Source organism: Passer domesticus, chromosome 24 (genome assembly GCF_036417665.1).
Source record: "Passer domesticus isolate bPasDom1 chromosome 24, bPasDom1.hap1, whole genome shotgun sequence".
Classification (NCBI taxonomy): domain Eukaryota; kingdom Metazoa; phylum Chordata; class Aves; order Passeriformes; family Passeridae; genus Passer; species Passer domesticus.
Window position 1 is genome coordinate 6,034,677 of NC_087497.1, and position 20,498 is coordinate 6,055,174.

Below are 20,498 nucleotides of genomic sequence, written 5' to 3' on the forward strand. Positions count from 1 at the left end.
CCAGTCCAGGTTGTTAGATAGCAGCAGAACTCACTGGGGCTGGCATCTCTCCATGGATCTATGGAATCTGAAAATCTGATCTCAGCCGCGGCTGAGGCAATAGCAGCTGGATGTCCTTGAGATCTGTCTGCTTCCTCCCAGCACCCAGCTCAGAAATCCTGCAATCTGAGAGTTTGCTTGATTCCATGGGACCCAGATGACAGCCCATCAGTGAATTTTGCCTTCCTGGAGTGGGGAGTGAGTGCAGAGAGGCTGTCAGGGCTGGTGGTTTTGCAGCCTGTTCTGAAAGCCGCCCGATTTCCCGCAGATGTGCACCCACCTGCTGCGCTGTGACACCCGGGCTGCAGCTTTCATATCTGTAAATCACAACTTTTAACCCCCACCCAGTTCACTCTGCAGTCTCAGGGGCAGATTTTCAGAGTCCTTACCCTGGATGGAAAAAGGCAGGAAAGCACTGGTGGGGATTTTAAGCAGGCACAAGTGGGCTGAATGCTTAAACCTGATGAATTTTACCCACTGCTGAGAATACCCTCAGCTTTCCCTGTGTTCTGAAGGGCTTCAAATATTTTTGCAAATCCAGAAAGACTCTTGAAACCCTGGGAATAGGGATCCTGTATCCTTTTAGGCATTTGAGCCACAGTTGTGTGGAAATTCGGGCGTGATGTTCCCTTTGATTTGGGAATGGGCCACAGCTCCTGGGTGCCTGGAGCTTTTGGAAGCACTACCCTGGATTTCTGTTGAGATTAATGCCCTGCTTTGCCTTCCGTCCAGAGGGCTCAGTTTTGGGGTCTCCCAGCACAACCAAAGGCCCTGACAGGGTTTAGCAGAGACAGGGTGGGCAGGGAGAGAGGCAGAGGCGAGGTCTCAGCACTAACCCAGGAGCGAGAGGAGATCAGGGGCTCCCAAAGCCTCCTAATCAATCCCAGCCTGCCTAGAACGAACATCTCTCCCGCTGCTGGAGCTTCAGACACTAAAAAACCTACTGTAAATGCAACATATCTCTGTGCTTCCTGCCAGCTGGCCTGGAGCCAGCCTATTTCCTTCAAAAAGAGGGATATTTATTTTCATCCTTTTAGAGGCAGCCAATTCATCTCAGACCACCACCAGCTAAAAAAGCTTTATAAATTAGCAGCCTTTTTTTCTTTTTTTTTTTTTTTTCTTTTTTTTTTCCCCCCTTCCTAATTCTCTCCCCCACCCCTTTAAATATTATTTTCCTTTGGTTGTTGGTGTGAAGGCTGTGCCAGGACAAGCGAGCCGGGGCGCATTGCGCCACACTCCCCTTTCTCCCCGAGCTGCAGAAAGACAGTAGCAGCAGTGTCTCACGAAAGCCAGAGGAAACCAAAGCAAAGCCCGGCCGTGACTGATTCTCCTTCCAAATGGCGTAAGCAGGCCAACTTCAAACATGTGAATAATGAGTTATCTGTGCCTGACTTTGTTCAGCAGCACAAGGGACGGTGCCTCCCAACATTTCCCTCCTGCTGCCTCCTGTGAACTCCTGGGCTCTGGTTTTAGCAGTGGGGCTCGGAGGGCACCTCCGTCATCCTGCGTCACGTTTGAGTCCCTTCCAGCTCCCTTCCAGCTCCCAGCTCTGCACTGTCCTCCCTCCCTCCCTCCTTCCCTGCCCGTGGGGCTCCTCCGAATTCTTCCTGGCTGGGCATTTCCCCTGGCAGGCCTAGAGCTGGAGGTGGGATTCCAGGGAGAGCCTGAGCCACGTTCTTGCCTTGTGTTAGAGGTGTGCAAAGATGAAACCAGCCCAGCTGCAAGGGACAGGCCTGCTGTTCCCATAACACAGGAGTTTCACATGTGGCTTCTTTCTGGAGCACATGCTGGGACTTGATAGTCTAGCCGAGACTCAGACTGGGAAAAAATTCCAGCCTCTGCAGAGGACTGGCGTGTCTCTCTGAAGTACCTATGTCGAGGGCTACGGGAGGGATTTGAAAGGTGTTTTGCACATTGAGACGGAGTTTTATCCACTGCTGATTCCTTTCTTGTGGTCCCTTCTCAGGGACATGTAGAGACTAAGCCATGGCTTTATGTGCAGGGGCTGCTCCTGGTGAGCTTGGCTCAGCCCTGGAGTTAGGCTGGGAATATTTGAGCAGAGCCTTGGTGGGAGGATGGTGGAATGCCAGGGGGATGCTTGGATGCTTTGAAGGAGGCTGAGTGTGGCTCAAGCTGCTGTGCCAGCCCATGCCACCCTCTCGTGGCTCTGTCTGCTCCTGTCTGGAGCTGAGGCAGTGATCTGCAGCGCGTGTGTGTGCTCGTGAACGTCCCTCGGCGTTTCCTCCGCTCCAGCTTGCCGCCAGCATTCCGCAGCCAGGCTCCCGGGGAGGGCCAAGCCACTTCCCAACATCTGCTCTGCCGGCAGCACGGGGCTGAGCCGGGGGCTGGGGATGAGCGTGACACCCAGCTCTGAGCCCAGCAGGGCTGCGAGGAGCCTGTGCAGCTCCTCAGCTCCCATCGAACTCCATCTACAGAGAAATCCAGGAACTGGGGCTCCACTCACCCCACAGGGAGCTCTTTTAAATCAAATCTCTCAGCTCTGAGATTTTGGTGTCACTCGAGCCGTGAAGTTCCTGGAGCCCCTTTCTACCTTTGCTCAACTTTATATTCTGTATCTCAGTAATGTGAGGAAATCAGCTGCTTTTGGAACTCCCCCTCCACAGCCTGGAAACCCCATCCTGGTCCCAGCTTGGGAAGCCACATCAGGTTGTACACTCCTAGAAGGAAGAGCAGACTCTGTTTGGTCTTTGAAATATTTTAATGCAGAAAGCATGTCTTTAAATCATAGCTCTGAGGGCCTGAGCTCGTGTGGCACACACTGTTTCGCTGTCTGCATTCCAAGGAAACACCCAAAACTTCCAGTATGCTTCTTATTACTGGCCTAAAGTGTCAAATTCACGTCGGCTCTTCCAGCTGGGAAGTGTTCAATGGAATAGTTTGTTTGATATGCTGATACAGATCTTGTTATTACATCAGGATCATAGGTGATCTGTCAATGTTTACATCATGTCACGTTCAATACCGGAGTTAACTGATTCTGAAACTCAATCCAGCGTTAAAACCCTGGCTCTGCTGACAAGGAGTGCCCAAGGTCAGGAGCAGCCACCAACTGACCATGCTGGGCTCTGCTGTTTCCGTAAATATTGACCTACGAGCCAGTGGTGGCCCAGCTGGAAATGCAGCGCAGAATCTCCAACCCCAGCAGTGCCTTTTGTGCCCCAAAATTCACAGGTTGGGGTGATTAAGGCTTCTCAGACAGATTTCTTGGGATGAGGGCTGGGGCTGTTTGAAGTCGAGTGAAAATCCGCCCACTGGCTTCGGGAGGCTTTGAGTCAGTGCTTGGGCAAAGGTAGAAACCACCTTCCTGTTCTCTAAGGTATGAGCTATTGTTCACTGGTTTCCTCTCCGTGACAGCTGTGGGCAGATGGGGAAGGGCTTTTAATGAAGCCAACCGCTGCAGAAATTAAAAAGCTCAGGTTGTTCTGATGAAAGAAACCCATTAACAGCGATTCTCTCTTGCGTGACAAAGTCTGACGTCCCCAGCCCTAAGTGACAAGCGGCAGGAAGTCCTGGGGAGACAGCCTGAGCTAAAGAGGGCTGGCGGGCCAAGCTGGTGGTTTTTAACTCGTTCTCTGCCTTGTTTCACAGGGTTTGAGGCTACCAGGTCCCACATGTGGGGACAGGGTGGGACACAGACTGGAGAGGGGCTGGGAAGAGCCCTGACGCCACCATCCCTGTCTTTGCCTTGACTTACATTTGCGTCAAGTTTTCCACTTCCTTTTCAGCAGGATAGTTTCAGGGGTTTGGGGGGTTTTGTTGGGTCTCCCCACAATCCAGCCCTTTCTGGAGGGTGCTGGCAAAGCCCACGGGGCTGTGCCCATGTTCAGACAGTGCGGGCATCAGAGTAACCACAGTGCAGCATGACACAGGCACATGAAGGCCTTGGTGGGGCTGCATGGCTGAATAATCTTTACAAACATTATCAGCATAGAGATAATTCAATATGTTTTTTCAGGATTTTCCCTGTCACATGCCAGATAACACCACAGGATAGGGTTTGTGCTGAGATAGAAGAAGAGAATTTAATTTTCATTAGATTTCTGGGGAACTTGGTCTTTGAAGTCCTTTTTGGCTTTCCTGCGAAGCTCTACCCCCCAAAAAATGGGTAAATGTGAAATATAACACTGTTTTTCCTCTTCTGTGCTTAAATGTACAGTGAAATAATAAAATGTGGGCTAAAACAAGACATCTCAGTGCACACACTTTTCCCCTGGAGAAAGCACCATTGACAGATGCTGCTCACAGCTCCAAAGGCCCTGGATAATGCAGAGGTGCCTGAGGTCTGGGGACACACAGAGATGAGAATAGATCATTTATGGTCTTGCTTTGAGGTTTCCTTGGTTTACTTCTCACAGCAGGGGAAATACATTTTCAAAATACTGCTGGGTTTTTGCTTTCTGCTGGGTTCGTCCTCCCCACGTTTTCCCTCGGTTTGGACTCTCACATCTCTGGAAGTCTGGGGATTATAGAGCTTGGAGGGGATGATGGGGCTCACCTGGATGTGGAGAGAGCAGAGAGGGGTCAGAGCCCCTCAGAATCTGTGGCTGGGAGGGGTTTGCTGGTGGGACACCCGTGGAGCTCGGCTGGGACTGTGAGCTCCCCTTGGAGCTTCCCTCCCATCCCAGCATCCTCACAGCCAGCCTGGCAAGCACAGCCTGAGCCAGGCAAGTGGGAGATCAGGAGATAACCAGACGCTGGATTTAAGGAGGGGGAAGTGTGGGGACCTTCTGTGACTTTGCTATAAACTGACACCGCTCACAGAGCCGTGCAGATGCTGGGGGGAAGGGCAGGGGCGTGCGGGTGAGAGCTGCCTGCCTTCATCACCTTTTAAACACACTGCTTTGCTTTCCTTTTCTTCTTTAGAAGCCACCAAGAACCGAGCTTGGCTTGGTGGACGTCGGGCTGTAGGATCTGATAAGGCCCAGCTCTCTGAAGTGCTGCAGAAGGGTTTCTTCCCAGCCTCTCTCCCGGCGTGCCTGCACACCTCCAGTGCCCCTGAGCGCTGGGATGGTGCCGGGACGAGGCGGTGCCACCTGGGCAAGGTCCCTCCGCGGCAGGTGCAGAGAGCTGGGGGTGTTGTGGGGCACTCTGGCTGCGGCAGGGGAAGAACAAGGAGAAGCCAAGGTCTGAACCCCGCGCTGATGTAAAGCTGAGGCTCCTCTGGAGCCCCTCCAGCTTTGTGCGGGTGTAACTGAGACTGGAATCCGGTCCAGAGAGAGCGAAGCTGTTTGGCGATGATTAATACAGTCAAATGTGAAAGTTATGTATCAAGTGCGTTTCATGCTCCTCTCGCCTCGGGACAATTAGCATAAATTTAATAATTATTGCCCTGTGCCAGCAGCTGCTACCTAAGGAGCTGGGAGTGCTTTATGAACGCTCATTAGCTGCTGCCCTGCCTGGGGGAGGTGGGTGATTAGTCTGCCCGTTTTAAGGGGAGGAAGGAGGAACAGAGAGAAGCAAAGTGAGGTGGCCAAGGTGTGGTGCCAGTGAGGGCTGATCCCATCCCTCCTGCCCCTCCTGCAGCCCCACGGCGCTCTGACCAAGCTGAGTGGGCACAGCTGGGAGGGGGCTGGAGTAAGATGGGAGTTTGTTCTTTAAGCAATGAGCAAACACTGCAGAAAATACTTAAAATTCAGTGTCTGCTGGTTCCCCAGTCCCCACTTTGCCAGGACATGGTTTCTCATGCCTTGCACATGTCTCCCCTCCGTGTTGAGAGTCGGTGAGGGCTGATGGAGGTTGGTCAGTCAGGCAGGGGCATCCTGATCCAGCTCCTTGGCTGGAGACTCTCTGGATGATCTGGAGCCTCCCCTGTGGGTCACTCTGTGTCCACCTGCCCCGGGAGCTGCTCTCTGCCGGGGCTGGCACCCATTCTCCTGTGTGAGTAACAGCAAACCACAGAGACAGAGGCTGTGCTGGCTCCCTGTGTAACCAGCAGGGGAGCTGATCAGATACCAGACTCTTTTATCATGTTCCAGGGCACAGACAAAAGCTGGAAGACCAAGCCAAACCCTTCACCGACCGCTACGGAGAGCTGGAACGGCTGCGCCAGTCCATGAGAGTCACCCCGACAACACCCAACCCCCGTGGATCCCTCAGCACCCCGAGCCACTTCGGCTCCCAGGCTCAAACTCCAATCCAAGGTAACCACCTGGGTGTCCCAGTGCCACCCCTGAACCCTCGTGCTCCTGGCATGGCTGAGTGGGAACAACCCTCTGCATGGGATTTTAGAGTTGGAGTCCACCTCTCCCCTGGCTGAGGAGCCAGGGAGGGGTTTGTGTAAATTCCTTGACCTTGGAAACCTTTTCGCACCCATTAAGTCACTTTTGGCATCATTAGATCTGGGTTTTGAGGAACAACTGAGCAGCAGGAGCGTGAGGGAGGTGAGAGCAGCACCCTTTGAACCCAGCAGCTCCTCTGACATGAAGGCAGCCGCGCTATGGTTATGCATCAGCCAGAGAGGGTGTTCCGTGCTTTACATGCTAATCCCAACGGTTTCTTATCATTGTGCGGGTGCCAAGTGTGGTGATCCCTCGCCCAGCTCCAGCATAATTCCCCACACGGATGCACACCTGCACGGGCACACACACACACACACAGCTTTGCTCTTCCCAGAGCTGCCAGCGGCAAAGAGCGCCCGAGTCCCTGGGCGTTCCCCAGGAATCCACAGCTTGCTGCCAGGACAGGGGCAGGAATTGCCACTGGAGTTACCTGACAGAGATCAGGCTGCTAATCCCCAAATTTCAGTCCTAAACTAAGCAAAGCATTCAAATATCTTGGCTCCCGTGCTGCTCCTGTCTTTCTGCACAAGCAGATGCCACCAGGATGAATTAAGAGACCATTCTCCTGTCCTTTTCTGGGCTGCTTTTCCATGCACTTTTAGTCTCACGGGTTCTTTTCCTTCAGAAATCAGCAGAGGCACTAACAGGGCTTCAAGGAACAGTATTTAAGCTGTCTGTATTTGAAATTTTGGTGAGAATAGGCCCTTCTGGGAAAGTTTCATATAAAAAGCTCCCAAAACCCTTGTGCTGCGTTTTCAGAAGGGATATGGTTGTTTGAAAGCCTTGGTGTCATTAGCAAAGAGGGGGTTTTGGGTGTAAAAACATGTTTGAAAATGTTACTCGAACTGTAAAAGCTGCGCCGCTCCTCCCAACCCAAAATTACAGAGAAAATTTAATTTATTTCTCATTGAAATGCAAATCTCCACGCTTGGAATTTTCATTGATATTAGCAAGGTTTATGAGAAGAACACGGGCATTTTGTGTAGGACTATCACTTGGATTTTTTTAAAAAAGCAAGAGAGAGAGAAAGAGTTTTCTAGGCTTGTCCTGTTGGCTGCATCATAAAGAAAGAGATTCTTGAGGGAAGAAAAAAAGATTTGTATTTTAAATTAGCACAGCCCCCTGCAGTGCCAGAAACCCAAAGAGCGCCGTTTGGAGCAAAGAATCAGGTGATGACACAAATTCAACGAGAAAAAAAATGGAGTTGGCCACAAGCTACCGCCCCTGCCAAATTCCCAAATGTCAAGTGACAGCAGGAGTGGAGACACACAAAATTAGCCTCTGAAATCATTCCTGCGGAGTGAATCCGAAGTCCCAGGAATGCTGCAAAAGGCGGTTTGTGCACGCTCTGCTCTTGGCTCCCTTGTTCCCGAGTCGGAGGAAGCGTCTTAAAATGACTGCGGGTTCCTACCAGCGCAACTCGGAGCAGGAGCAGCTCGGTAATTTTCATCTCAGCCCTGTCCTTTTGACACAGCTCTGGCTAGGACCAATCATAATCATCATTTTAAAAACCCCTCTTTCTCTCGCACACACACACACGGCTTATTCACAAAGATCATAATTTTTACCCGAGCAAGTGGAGCCCGGCCCGTGCCAAGAACAACACGGGAGTTAACAGGCCTGTAATTCTCACGACTTGGCACGTTCTTGGGTAACACACAGGAGAGGCCGATTAGTGGGAAGCAGAATGAGATACCAGCAGGCAGGGGCTGTGGGGCAGGCTGGGGTTCATCCGGCCCCCGCTATCTTTCATGGGGTGCTTCCCAAGGTTAATGTTTTTAGCATCCCTGTGCATGGATTAAGAGGGGCACGGGGAGGTTTTTCCCTCCACCAGTGCCTGGCTCCCTCTGCTTGTGTGCCAGGGGTGCTCAGCCTCTCTGTTCTGCTGACCAAGCAGTTTGCACAAGCTTCCTAATCCACTCCTGGCAAAAGCAGGCTGGAGCTGGGATGCTCAGGAGCAGCCTCCACCACTGTGGGGGAACCCAGCACCTCAAATCCCTGCACACAGCACACGGAGATTGTTTTTTTAGGCAGGCAAGAGACTGTTTGTCTTCGGGAGAATTTGAGTTCTTGGGAGATGTGCTTGCTCTGGCCCAGTCCAGTCTCTGCTCCTGAGGAGGGAAAGCCGTGGCCGTGGTGGAGATCATGGCAAGGGCGCCGCTGGGAGTGGGAGAAGGGTCTGGCCCTCAGCCACTCGCAGAGGCTTTCAGGAAAGCAGCCCCTGGAGGTTATAAATAGCCCCCATGTAAAATGATCATCCTGAGGTTAGATGGTCTCAAACCAAAACCCTCCTGGTAAGAGAAAGCTGATGGTTTCTGAAGGGCATGCCAGGAAACACGGGAGGAGAGAGTGCGGCTCCGATACCGAGCGGGTCGGATCCTGCTCTCTCCAGTGCCAGGGTATTCCAGTGGCTCTGGCCTTGCCTTGCCCCGCTCACATGGGCAGAGACTTGATCCCTTCCCATGCCTGTCCCCAAACTGGATGGACACTGGCAACCCTGCACACACCAGATCTCATTCCCACTTGAGCTGCTCTGGGAGTAAATAGGGTAACTCTGGGCTCACCCCTGTAGCTGTGATGAGAATCTGGCCCAGTGCTGGGCAGGTCAGACAGGCAGACCCCCATCACCATCCAGCTCTGCTTCCCAGGCTTCAACCGAGCAGAGCCTCTGTTGAGGATTTGCTCCAATGCTTCTCCAGAGAGGTCTGGAAAATGTGAGTGTTTGCAATCCCAGCTCTGCCATCCCCACAGCGAGACACCAAGCTGTCATTAGGATGGCTTGAAATGGTTCCTTATTACGGGGCACGCGAAGCCAGAGCCTTGCGTGCCTGCTTCAGTCGAGCTTTGCCTTTTAGCTTAAAAAAATCAAGCAGCTCTCAGAAGTGAAGCAAGATGTTAAAGGGACTTCTGCTGTCTGCCTTCAGCTGCTTCTCGGGGCCCCCTGGCTCAGGGGAGGTGGGCTGGTGACAGACACACGTCCTCCCCAGGAGCAGCCCCCAGTTCTCTGTGTCCTCCCTTGCCTGTGTTTCAGCGGTGGCTCGGGCTGAACCATTTTGTTCCCAGCACAGCAGAGCAGGACCGCCCACGCTCGAGTTCTGTGGTGGAAACATCTTCAACCACTCAAAAGCAATTGTGTGCCTTGTCCAGCAGCATGGAGGGGCCTTGTGTTCACCAGGACAATTGCAAAGGGATTTTAGATTGGATCTCCTCGGTACCAGAGAGAGCTGTTTTGATTGAGGCACTTCACGTTCCCCTGCACACTCTTGTTTTTGCCCCAGAGAAGCCAAACTCCCTTGATTTCACAGGGAGGACAGTAAATGTCAGATCCTTTTGCAAGCCTCTCTTAGCCCTAATGCCCGTGGAATGGTTTTGGGGAGACTCTGTGTTTACTGGTGAAGAGCCTCAGATCTCCTGATCTGGAATTTGCTCAGCTTCATTCCCTATCCATTACTTCAGGCAAACACAACATTTTTATCATCAGCAGAATGCTTCATCATATGCCTTTAAAGTCAAGTCTTTCTCTCTCTTTTTCTTTTTAAATATACATTTTTAAAGTATTACATTACTTTTAAGAAGCCTCTTGGCATAGGCAGCAAATGCCCCTATTGTTTCCGAAATGCAACGTGGCTGCTCTGAGGTTAAGTCCTGAATTATGGGCCCAGCAAATACACTGAATTGCTGCTTCCTAATCCCTGTCCAGATTGACTTATGGTTTCTTTAAAATATCCGTTTCTTAATGGATAAAAACATTCTACCACGGGCAGCGACTAAATTGTTTCCAAAGGAAGCTAGGCAAGCATTAGTGGGAAGAAAACATATTGTGGGATTCAGCTTCAGCCTCAAAGGAAGGAACACGCTCGAGATGGGTTTCCTGCCTGCTTTCAGGCTTCTGTGTCTATCTTTAAACTGCTTTTCTGCTCCTCTCCTTTACATTTGTGACGTCCCTCCAGTGAATTTGGCAGGGAACTGTCACAGCTGAGCCACAGAGCAGCGCTGGGCAGGAGATTCCCCCAGGACAGAGTCCAGGCACCCGCGACCGCTGCGTTTGTGCCATGGACATGTGGCCAACCCCAGCCACAGCTCAGGGTGCTGCATCCCTACAGAACAGCAAGCAGTCCCTCGGAATTTGCCTCAGGGGTGCCATCCTGCCTTTAACACGGCATTTTCCAGTGTGCTGGGATCCGCAGTGCCATTCTCAGAGCGGGGTGGGCAGCCCCAGCCAGGGTGCCCTGCCTTGCCCGGCTCCTGGAGCCCCTGTGCCATCACCCCTCCGCAGTGGGATTCCCATGGCAGACGTGGCCTGGCCCAAACCTGCTCGGCAGGCAAGGTGGTCTAGCTGCAGGCTGGGTTGTAAATCCAGCAGCTTCCTTTTATGTAGTCAGGGCTTGTTAATTTGTTTTAATACCCTTTGAATACAGGTAAAGAGCAAAGCGCAGGCAGGGCGGAGGGGAGTGCCCGCGATCCCCGCTCAGCCCACCCACCCGCTCCAATTAGCACCGTTATTCATTAGCTCGGCGGGGACTGCGGGATGTGCGGGGCAGGGGGATGCGGGCAGAGGGCTCCGGGATGAGCGAGGCTGTGCCGGAAGCTGGGAGAGCTGGGCTTGTTTAGTCTAGCAAAGGGCAGGCGGGGAGCGGAGCGGATTGCTCCGTGTAAATACATCGAGGGGGTAAACACGGCGAGGCAGAGGAGCTAATGTAAGATCTGGAGGACACTGCAGGCACAGGACGTGGGGCTGAACTGGTCCTGCATAAATCCACACCGGAATTAGGAGCAGGGTCCTCCCCAGAAGGATGGGTCCAGAGAATTGGAGCATGCCGATGGATCTGGAAGGGTTTGCAGAGGAGGTTGAGATGTGATGCATGATCCACCGAGCTGGGAACACCTGGGAATTTCCCTGCTCTGCTGCTGCCCAGCGTGTTTGGGGTGGGAGAGGACCCAGGAGCTGGGTTTGTGCTGCTCAGCACGGTGGGTTTGGGGCCGCGTGTGTGTGTGCACGGCAGCACCCAGTGCTGGGGGAGAATCACCAAACTGAGCAGCAAACGTGCTTGGCAGTGTTGAGGTGGTGCCTGGCGATGCTGTGATAAGGACCTGTGTGTTGTTGTGTTTTGGTTTGGGGTTTGCGTTCTTTTTTTCAGACTGCAGAGGAAGTCCGTGCACCCAGTTTGTGAGCTGGTTCTATCAGATACAGAGCACTGCTCCATGGGCGTGTAACAACGGATGCTGTTCACACCCTCCTTTTTTTTTCAACACCTCCCCTCCTCCCCCAAAATATATTTTGCTCTGTTTTACGTGGGCTGAGAGGAAGGGGCCGTTTTCTTTTTTAGTTGGCTCTGACTTGGAAACAAATGAACTTGTTAACATACGTGACAGAGGCGTGAGAGCGTGCCTGCATGCGTGGGTGGGGAGGAGAGCGGCGCCTTCTCTAGAGATGAGCTGGGCCTTCGCAGATCAGATGCACCTCGTGCACCTTCCCATGGAGATTCTCTCCTTCTCTTGGCCACCTGCCTCTCCGTGCTCCCACATGGAGTTACTGTCATCAGGGGAGGGAAGTGGAGAGGGACAAAGATCAGAAAAATGCTCAAAGATGGCTTGGAGGTCCAAGCGTGACAGAAGTGAGCAGAGAAAAAACAGCTAAAGGTATATCCAGAGCAGGAATGTCTGTCCCCACTGTCACACACACGCTGGTGTGTTATATACAGAAGTATAAAGTATCATTTGCGTTTACATTGTTGTCAATCATTGTGCAGTGAGACAGGAAAGCAGGGCTTTTTCCCCTGGGGTAGATTTTTCATGACAATTTTGCAAGGCACACATATGCGTAGAATTAGAACAGTGATCTATGGCCAGGGTGATGATATTTTATATCCTATAGACTTGGAGAGTGCCAGGCTATCAAGTTCCCTTTAAATTCCCTTTATTCTCCGTGCGTCTCACACACTGTGAGTGTTTGTTGTGTAACATCCACACAAGCTCAGGTTTATTGCTGACTGGGTTCATCCGCCACCGCGTGCTCCCCACATCTCTAAGGTGGGGACCAGGTGGTATCTGGGGTGCTGAGGAGCTGCTCAGGTTCCACACGTCGCTGCCTGGCCCCAGATAATCTGATAATGATGATGCTGCTGTGCATGAGGCCCTGGTGCTGGGCTCTGCCACTGAGCTGGTTGTCTGGGTACCATTGCAGCACTGAAGAGGTCTTGATGTTGCTTTTGCTGCCCTTTCTTCCCTCCTGGCAGAGCAGATGTGTTCCTGGGCTAGGACGTGGTGGCAGCACCCACTGCTCCTCTGGGATGGATGCACACCAATCCCTAAAACCGTCTGCAGGGTCCATTGCCTCATGTCCTCAAAGGCTTCCAGGGACCTCAGAGCAGATCCACCAGCCCTGACCCCGCCAGGGTGCAGGGACCAGTTCCACTCCATCCAAGGCAGCTCCCAAACCCAACGCGGTCTGAAGGGAGGAGGCTGAACACACCCAGAGAAACCTCTGTGGTTGGCAGCCTCACAAACCAGCCCTTCCCACCTCATGGCCAGCCCTCACCACCATAACCCAGCTGAGGTTTGGCTCCCATCAGGGGCATCTCTTTGCATTTATCTCCTGGCCACCCACCCAAGGAAAGACCTGTATTGTCTCTGAGGCACAGAGAGAGCTGCTGTGTCACTGCAGCACTGTTGTTTTATCTGGAAAGGGGCTGAGCGGCTTTCAAAGCATGTTTCTATCCGGCCCCTCGTGCAGGGGGGACTTGGGGGTCCTCAAAAGGTGCAAATTGCAGCTGCACAATTAAATCATGGGGTGTGTCCTGGCCTCCATGGTCCCTGGGGCAGCTCAGCCCTAAGGAGGAGACAGTGGCATTACTAATCAGGGCTTTGACCTTTACATGGCTTTTATTTAATACACATTCCACACTTCCCCAAACTCCCATCCAAAACATTGACATTTCCGCTGATAGATTGGGTCAGATTTTGGAGTAGTTGGGGGACTCAATTCACTCTTACAATGGTTAAATTCTTACAGCTAAATGGGCTTATTCAGTTAGTGCAGCAGCTGGTGTGATTTCGAGAAGAAAATAAACATTTCCTTCAAATATTTTGATTGGCAACTGGACAACTGAAGTACTCAAGCTCGGATTGCCAGGGTCCAAAAAAGCAAATGGGGGCTGGACAGCGAGTAAGCGAGGGAAAACTGTAGTAAATCCTCGGAGGCAGCACTACGGAGCAGATGTGTGTGAGATGTGCTAGGGAAGGGGACAGCAAGAAGGGGTTTTTTAAGCCCCTTTTGAGCTGTGATTCCAAAGGGAACGCAGGGTCCAAGGGTGCAGTTTCACCCACTCCTTGTTCCATTGCTTCGCTCAGCAGCTGCTTGCTCCAGGTTGCTGTTTGATCCCAGCTGTGGCGGAGAGTCCTTGCTGCTGAGTTAGGTGGTTATGGAGGGTGTTAATGGCCGTGTTTTAATTGGATCTCGCTGGGGTTGTTTCAGTGGAGATTTCCTCGCGTGCTGGGCAGGCGCTGGGGCTGTGTGGCTCCGATCTGAGGCAGCCAGGATGGACGGGCAGCCCCGAAGCGAAGGAGATGGTATGGAGAGAAAACCTTGAGGCGAGGACCAAGGTGGAAGGGGCAGTTGTGAGGTGACAGTGCTGAGGTAGAAGGAGAGTTGTGAGGTGAAGATGTGATGGAGGAACAGCGCTAAGGCGAGCACCGAGATGGTGGGGAAACCCTGAGGCGAAGGAGATGGGACGGAGTGGAAACCCTGAGGTGATGAAGCCAGGATGGAGAGGGTGCTGAGGTGATGGTGCTGAACTGGAGAGACAGTTGTGAAGCGAACGAGACGGGGCAGAGGGACAGCCCTGAGGCGAGGACCACGATGGAGGTGAAACCCTGAGGTGAAAGAGACGGGGCAGAGGGACAGCCCTGAGGCGAGGACCAAGATGGAGGTGAAACCCTGAGGTGAAGGAGACGGGGCAGAGGGACAGCCCTGAGGCGAGGACCAAGATGGAGGGGCAGCCCTGAGGCAAAGGACACAGGACAGAGGGGCTGCCCTGAGGTGAAGGAGATGGGACGAGGGGCAGTCCTGAGGTGAAGGACACAGAGAAGAGACGCCGGCCCTGAGGCGGTGGCGAGGCCCCGGCCCCCTCTGGCGGCCGCCTCCTTCCCGCCTCCTTCCCGCCTCCCGCGGCCCGGCGGGCGCCCCCTGCTGGCTGTGGGGCCGGCCCCCTCAGAGGCGCCCTGATCGAGCTGGGGTCGCCGCGGTTTTGTTTTTAGGGCGGTTTGGGAGTTTTTTTATAGCCTCAGACCGGTCAGGGAAAGCTGGAGCTTTATTGTGGTCCAGACTTAGAGCCCAAGGCCGGCGGGGGTGGAAGCGAGCTGGTCACGGCCGCTCGGACGCCTCACGGCTCTGCTGGGTGTGGGTTCTGTTTGAGGGGTTCGCACTGAGGGATTTGCGTTTTGAAGGATCGAATTTGCAGATCCCAGCCCTGCAGAGCCGGGGGTGCAAAGCCTGGCAGAGCTCCCTCTCTGCCCACCGTGTACCCACAGCCTCGCTGTGCCTTGCCTGTCACACATACAGAGCCTATAATTAACACTTTTACATGCTCCCGTCTAAATTAGTAGCAGGGACCCACTGCCAGACGGTGCACGTTCAGGCCAATAAAATGTAGCCTCTAAAAAAAACCCTCTTTGAGTGAGTTATAGAGGAAAAAGGAAATGTGCCCTGAGCGCTCAGGTTTGATTTAGATTTGCATTTTATGGAATATTATTTATGGAGCTGTGAAAAGTAATGAAGGAGCGTGGTCTGAGCGATTGTCATCTGGGAAAGCAGCGAGCACCAGTCTGGGTGTTTTGGGGGCTGAGGGGGATTTAGAGGCTGCTTTTTCTCAGTGCAGGGCTGCTGAATTTAAGGGGAGGCATTCAGAAGACAGCCCTTTTTCTTTCCAGCCCAGGATTTCTGCCCCATGGTCCTGTCTCAAGCCGTGATGCTGCCGGATTGCTCCCGCCACGGGGCTGTGGTCAGGCCGCTCCTTGCAGAGCTGGTCTCCAAACCTCAGCTCCCTCAAACCTCAGTGCCTGGCAGCAGCCGTGGCTGTAGCACGGCGTTGGGATGGGTCCCTGCTGGGCTGTGAAATCAGTGCTTTTCCCACCGCTGTGCCTCTCCAGCCAGCCCAGCACGGAGCAGGCCTGGCCCTGCGGCCGGGCAGCCGCTTCCACGGGCGCTTTGCAGCGCCGGGTGTGTGCAGAGCAGTGTGGTTCGGGACAGCTTTGAGCTGCTCCTCTCTTATCTCGCCCCAAAGCCGCAGCCACGTTCACAAACCAGGTGCTCCCCCGCCTTTCCCCTCCGTGGAGCCTGCGTGGGAAGGCAGGCGCTGCTGGGCGCCCGCAAAAGGGCTGCAGGGGAGGGAGGGAGGAACCTCCCCTTCTCCTTCCACTGCTGAAGGACTCACCTGGGATCAGAAGGGAGGTTCACATCAAATCCCCTCCATACCTGCTCCTCCGGAGCGTGCCCGTGTCACTCGGTAGCTGGAAGGGATTAAATCAAGGGTTTTCTCCTGGGGAAACGCTTTGGGGCCTGGAACGCCAGCCCTGAGAAGTTAAAAATGCTTCATTGTAATAAATAGATCTAAAACATACAGCCCTGTGCATGCAGAGCAGCCACACAATCCTCTGCATGTGTGTTTGTATGTATATGCATTTCCAAAACCAACAGGCGCGTTTAGCATACTCACCTCACATTCTCTTGCTCTGAGGGATACAAAATTCAGCTGATGTGACCACAAAAAGTCACTTTTTAGGCTGCATGGTGTCCCACTAGCAAAGGAGAAAGGCCCTGCTTTTAACAAGAGGAAAATAGAAGAGGTGTGAAGGACACTTTCCTTGGAGAGCAAACCTCATTTCTCTCTGCTTTAATGCACCAAGGCCAGAGGCTCCTGGGCTCTTTCTCAGCCTTGGGACAGCTGAGAGAGCCACAGGAATGGCTCCAGCTCCTCAAAGGAGCTTCTGCTGTGGATTCCCACCTCTAACTGGGCTTCCTGCAGGAGGATGGGATCCCAAGCCAAGGTTCCTTTCCAGTTCCAAGCTGGCTGCGACCCCCTTTGGGTTTTGACCTCCAGGAAAAGGCGTGGGGGGCTCCATTGTCCAGTGGAGCTGGGGAACATTCCCACCACGCTGGCCCGGGTCTCCCTTCCCCCAGCAGAGAGCCTGAATTTCTCACTCTCCTTATCCTCTTGGAAGGAGAAAAATACACAGAGATCTCAAGCAGAGGGATGTAGTGGCTCCTGGCTTGGGAGTTTTCAGCTGTGTGTTTATCAGCTCCATCCCCTGATGGTATCAGCACAAACAGGCCACCCACAAGAAGGCTTAGCAGGCTGGTCTGGGCTCCAGCTTTTCCTGCCTGTCTCCGTGTGTGTGTGTGTGTGTGTGTATACAGCAGGGATGGATGATCCCAGGGCCCGGCCGTCTGGGGCCTGCCTCCATTTATTTACTACACAGCTGATGTCATGGCTAAACATCTTTTTTCTGTGTTTATGGGGTGTGCTGCTTTAATCTGCCCGAGATGAATAGACCCCTAAGAGAAGTCAGCTTAGCCGTGTCCCTTCTTGGATAGGAAACAACAAATTTTAGGACAGGAAATGGGAGCAACTTAAACAAACGGGTTTAGGGTTTTTATTTAGGGTTTTTATTTAAGTCCCTCAGCTCTTTTCCCTGGCAGACCCAAGAGGTGCTTTCCCTCCGGATTCCTTGGGAACGCTCTAACCGCCCCCTCTCCTCCTGCACCCGGCAGGCACGTCAGAGCTGAGCCCCTTCTCGGACCCGCGGCAGTTCGAGCGCTCCTTCCCCACGCTGCCGGCGCTGACGGAGACGCGTTTCTCCGACCCGCGGATGCATTACCCCGGCGCCATGTCCGCCGCCTTCCCCTACACGGCCACGCCGTCGGCCACGGGCATCGGGGGCATCAGCATGACCAGCATGCCCACCACCACCCGCTTCCACCACACCTACCTGCCGCCGCCGTACCCCAGCTCCACGCAGAACCAGAGCGGGCCCTTCCAGGCCAACCCCTCTCCCTACCACTTGTACTACGGGACGTCCTCGGGCTCCTACCAGTTCTCCATGGTGGCGGGAGGCGAGCGCTCGCCCACCCGCATGCTCTCGTCCTGCACGAGCGCCTCGGCGGGGAACAACCTGATGAACGCCAGCCTGGGCGCGCAGAGCGACGGCGTGGACGCCGACGGCAGCCACAGCAACTCCCCCACCACCATGAGCACCACGGGCAGGATGGATGAGTCCGTCTGGAGACCCTACTGAGGAGGAGCCCAGCTGGGCACCCGTGTCTTTAACTTGATCGGCCACCGCGGCTCCTTTTGGGAGCGACCAAAGTGATGCCAAGGGAAAAGTTAAACCAAAGTCTTCCAAACCCAAAGTTAAGGATCCTCTGCATGCAAGCATCAAGCAAAGATCAACCAAGACCTTCGTTGCATTTCAAGGTGAACATCCACGAGGCTTGATGTGGTTCCTTCTGTATGTTTTAGGTATGTGGATTGTACATAGGGAAAAAAAACCCCAAGGACGTGTGGAATCAGATGTTTGGTACTTGCAGAACACTTCTCGTTCATCTCACTCGCACCTCTTCCCCACACAAAGCATTCAGAAGTGAGGAGAATCTCACCCTTCCTCTGCAAAATGGTTCAGAGAAGAGAAGACACCAGGGAGTCACCTGAGCCATTCTCTGCCAGTGCAGGAGGACTGAACTTAACTTTAAAAAAAAGGATAAAAAAAGAAAAAAACCCCATTGCCTCCTGTCCTTCCCTCCCCGCTGGTGAAGGGTCCCTCAGCACCAAAGAGCAGTGGGGTCTGCAGCACAGCCAGGGGCACTGGGGCTCACTCAGCCACGTGAACAAGAGCTGTGATGTGATTATTGTTATTATTTGTTGACGACACAAGTTGTATTGTTCGTTTTGGTGTCACTGTCGTCATCTGTCAATCAGTAACGTGGCTGACCCCGGGCCTGGCTGACCCCTCCTCCATGTTTACACATGAGATGTACTTTTTATGGAGATGTTTTGTTTTGTTTGTTTGCTCTCTTGTCCTGACCTCACCGTTCAGCTCTTTGCTCCCCTTAGCAAACCTCAGTGATGGTGGCTGAAGTGAAGGCGGCGTTCAGGACAATCTGAGACATTTGAGATGCACTTCCACGGGGCTCAGGAGCCTTTGGCATGGCCTTGCCACCGTTCTCCAGGTGTTCCTTCTGTCCCCTCTGAGGGGCAACACTCACAGCTGGTGGCAAAGCACCATAATTCTGTTCATGTTTCCCATGTTCTCACCCAGAGAGGATTAACACAATTTTTTATTTTGACTCACATGTGTCAGTTCATCCTGAAAGCTCTGAGATCTGGAGAAAGGAGCAGTTTCTACTCCTGGTGGTGGGAATGTTGTGAATTGATGCTGTGCAGCCTTTTCCATCCCCTCACCCTCCTGTCCTTCCCCAGGTGACCCCGAGCACAGGGATCTCTCTGTCGAGGAATAAGCTGAAGAAGGGGCACTCGAGGTGCCACTGGTGGTGGTGGTGGCATCAGGTGGCATTTGCAGGAGCCAGGTCTGCCAAGCACCACACACCCTCAGAGCTGACACCACAGAGATTGCAACCAAACTGGGCCATGCTGGGAGGCAGCTGTGGGCTCCTCCAAGGCTCTGATGCACAGCACAGGCTTTGTCACCTCCTGCAGGCCACCTGTGCCCTCTGCTGGCATGAGAATTGGGGCTGGATTCAGGATTTTTCGGGGTGGCAGGGCTGGGAGGGCACAGACACATTCCTGGGGATCCATAACCCAGTGCCCTGCAGAGCCCTCCCCGCAGCCAGAGGACAGTCCCAGCCCCAGTGCCACCAGTAACCACGCCTTTCTTTTCCCATTTCTCCCATAAAAACAAAAAAAAATCGAACTCCCAGAGCTGCCCTGCTGGCCCCTGTGCCTCGGTGCCACCGTCCCAGCCTTGTCACCTGTCCCCAGCTGCCAGCTGGCAGCCGGTCACCCTCAGCACGGAGCGCTGGAATTGCACTACCACGGCGAGGCTGGAGCAGCACACGCTGGCTGCCCTGGACAGCTGCCATGACCACTCAGAGTTCCAGAAGCAACGAAGAACAACTCTTTTTGATAATAATAATAATAATAATGATAATAATAATTTTTTTTTAAAGCCTTACCCCAGCATAATTGCAACCTCCACTTGCCTTAGCGCCGGCGCTCGCCGGCTCTGGAGCTGGACAGGGCAGCCTGTGTTTTGATGCCTTTTTGCATTTGTCATCCTGTCCCACTGGTTGAAAGCACAAAGGAAACAAGGCATTCGTAGCTGTAGGTTAATTTAAGACTGATTGTAGTGAGTTTTAAAAGAGAAAATAATAAAAAGAATGGCAACGATTTTGTTTTTATGACATATTGTCATGTGAAGGTGTAAATAGATGCACCTCTGTTGTATGCAAATGGTCACGAGACAGGCCAATGTTTTTTGCTTTGCACTATAATTTGCTTTTTAAAAAAAAAAAATGCACAATCGCTTGTACAGTAAAGCCCCTTTGTCTGGCTCACAGAATATTTAACTATAAAATCTAATTTTTGGTCTTATTTGTTATAATAATATAATTCTTAAATGTGTTGAAGGATACGATTCTTAATAATGCTTCTAATACTTGTATGTGCAGGGTAAAAGATCACCAGACTAAGGAGATGAGATCAGAGATCTTTGTAGCTAAAGAAGGCTAAAGTTGTTGGGTTTTTCATGGTGTCTTATGATGGACATTAAAAAAAATGCTAGTGATACCAAAAAAATGTGGTTATTTGTGTAACACCCCAGCCCTACTTGAAGGTCATACCCTATATTTAATATGTAGCCCAATTTTTAACCTGTAGCACTTGTCACTGGGGAGGGGGGAGGTGGGGAGGGCAGAGGAAGAGGAAGAGGAGGGTCTGCTCCTGGAGAAGCCATCGGGGAAGGAGTCTCCTGGCTCTGGAGCAGCGCTCGGCGGGGCTGGCGTGGGGACAGAGCCCCGGCTGGGGGGACAGTTCTGCTTTTCTGGGATGGGGTCATTTCTGCGCCGCGGGCCGTGCCTCGGGCCGCCGTGTAATCCTGTCAATGCCGTGTGGATCAATAAACAAATGGTTACAGTGGCCCCTGCCTCCC

At 53.0% G+C, this 20,498-nt stretch overlaps 1 protein-coding gene across 1 annotated transcript in view; it reads left to right on the plus strand.

Moving 5' to 3' along the window:
- RUNX3 (RUNX family transcription factor 3) overlaps positions 1–20,243 on the plus strand; it is a 34,645-nt gene extending 14,402 nt beyond the window's left edge. Inside the window, exons 4-5 of the mRNA XM_064398451.1 lie at positions 6,036–6,200; positions 17,107–20,243. Of these exons, the coding sequence (XP_064254521.1) occupies positions 6,036–6,200; positions 17,107–17,630 (689 nt within the window). The 3' untranslated portion in view covers positions 17,631–20,243. The remainder of the gene's footprint in view (positions 1–6,035; positions 6,201–17,106) is intronic.
- Positions 20,244–20,498: the final 255 nt, after the last annotated feature.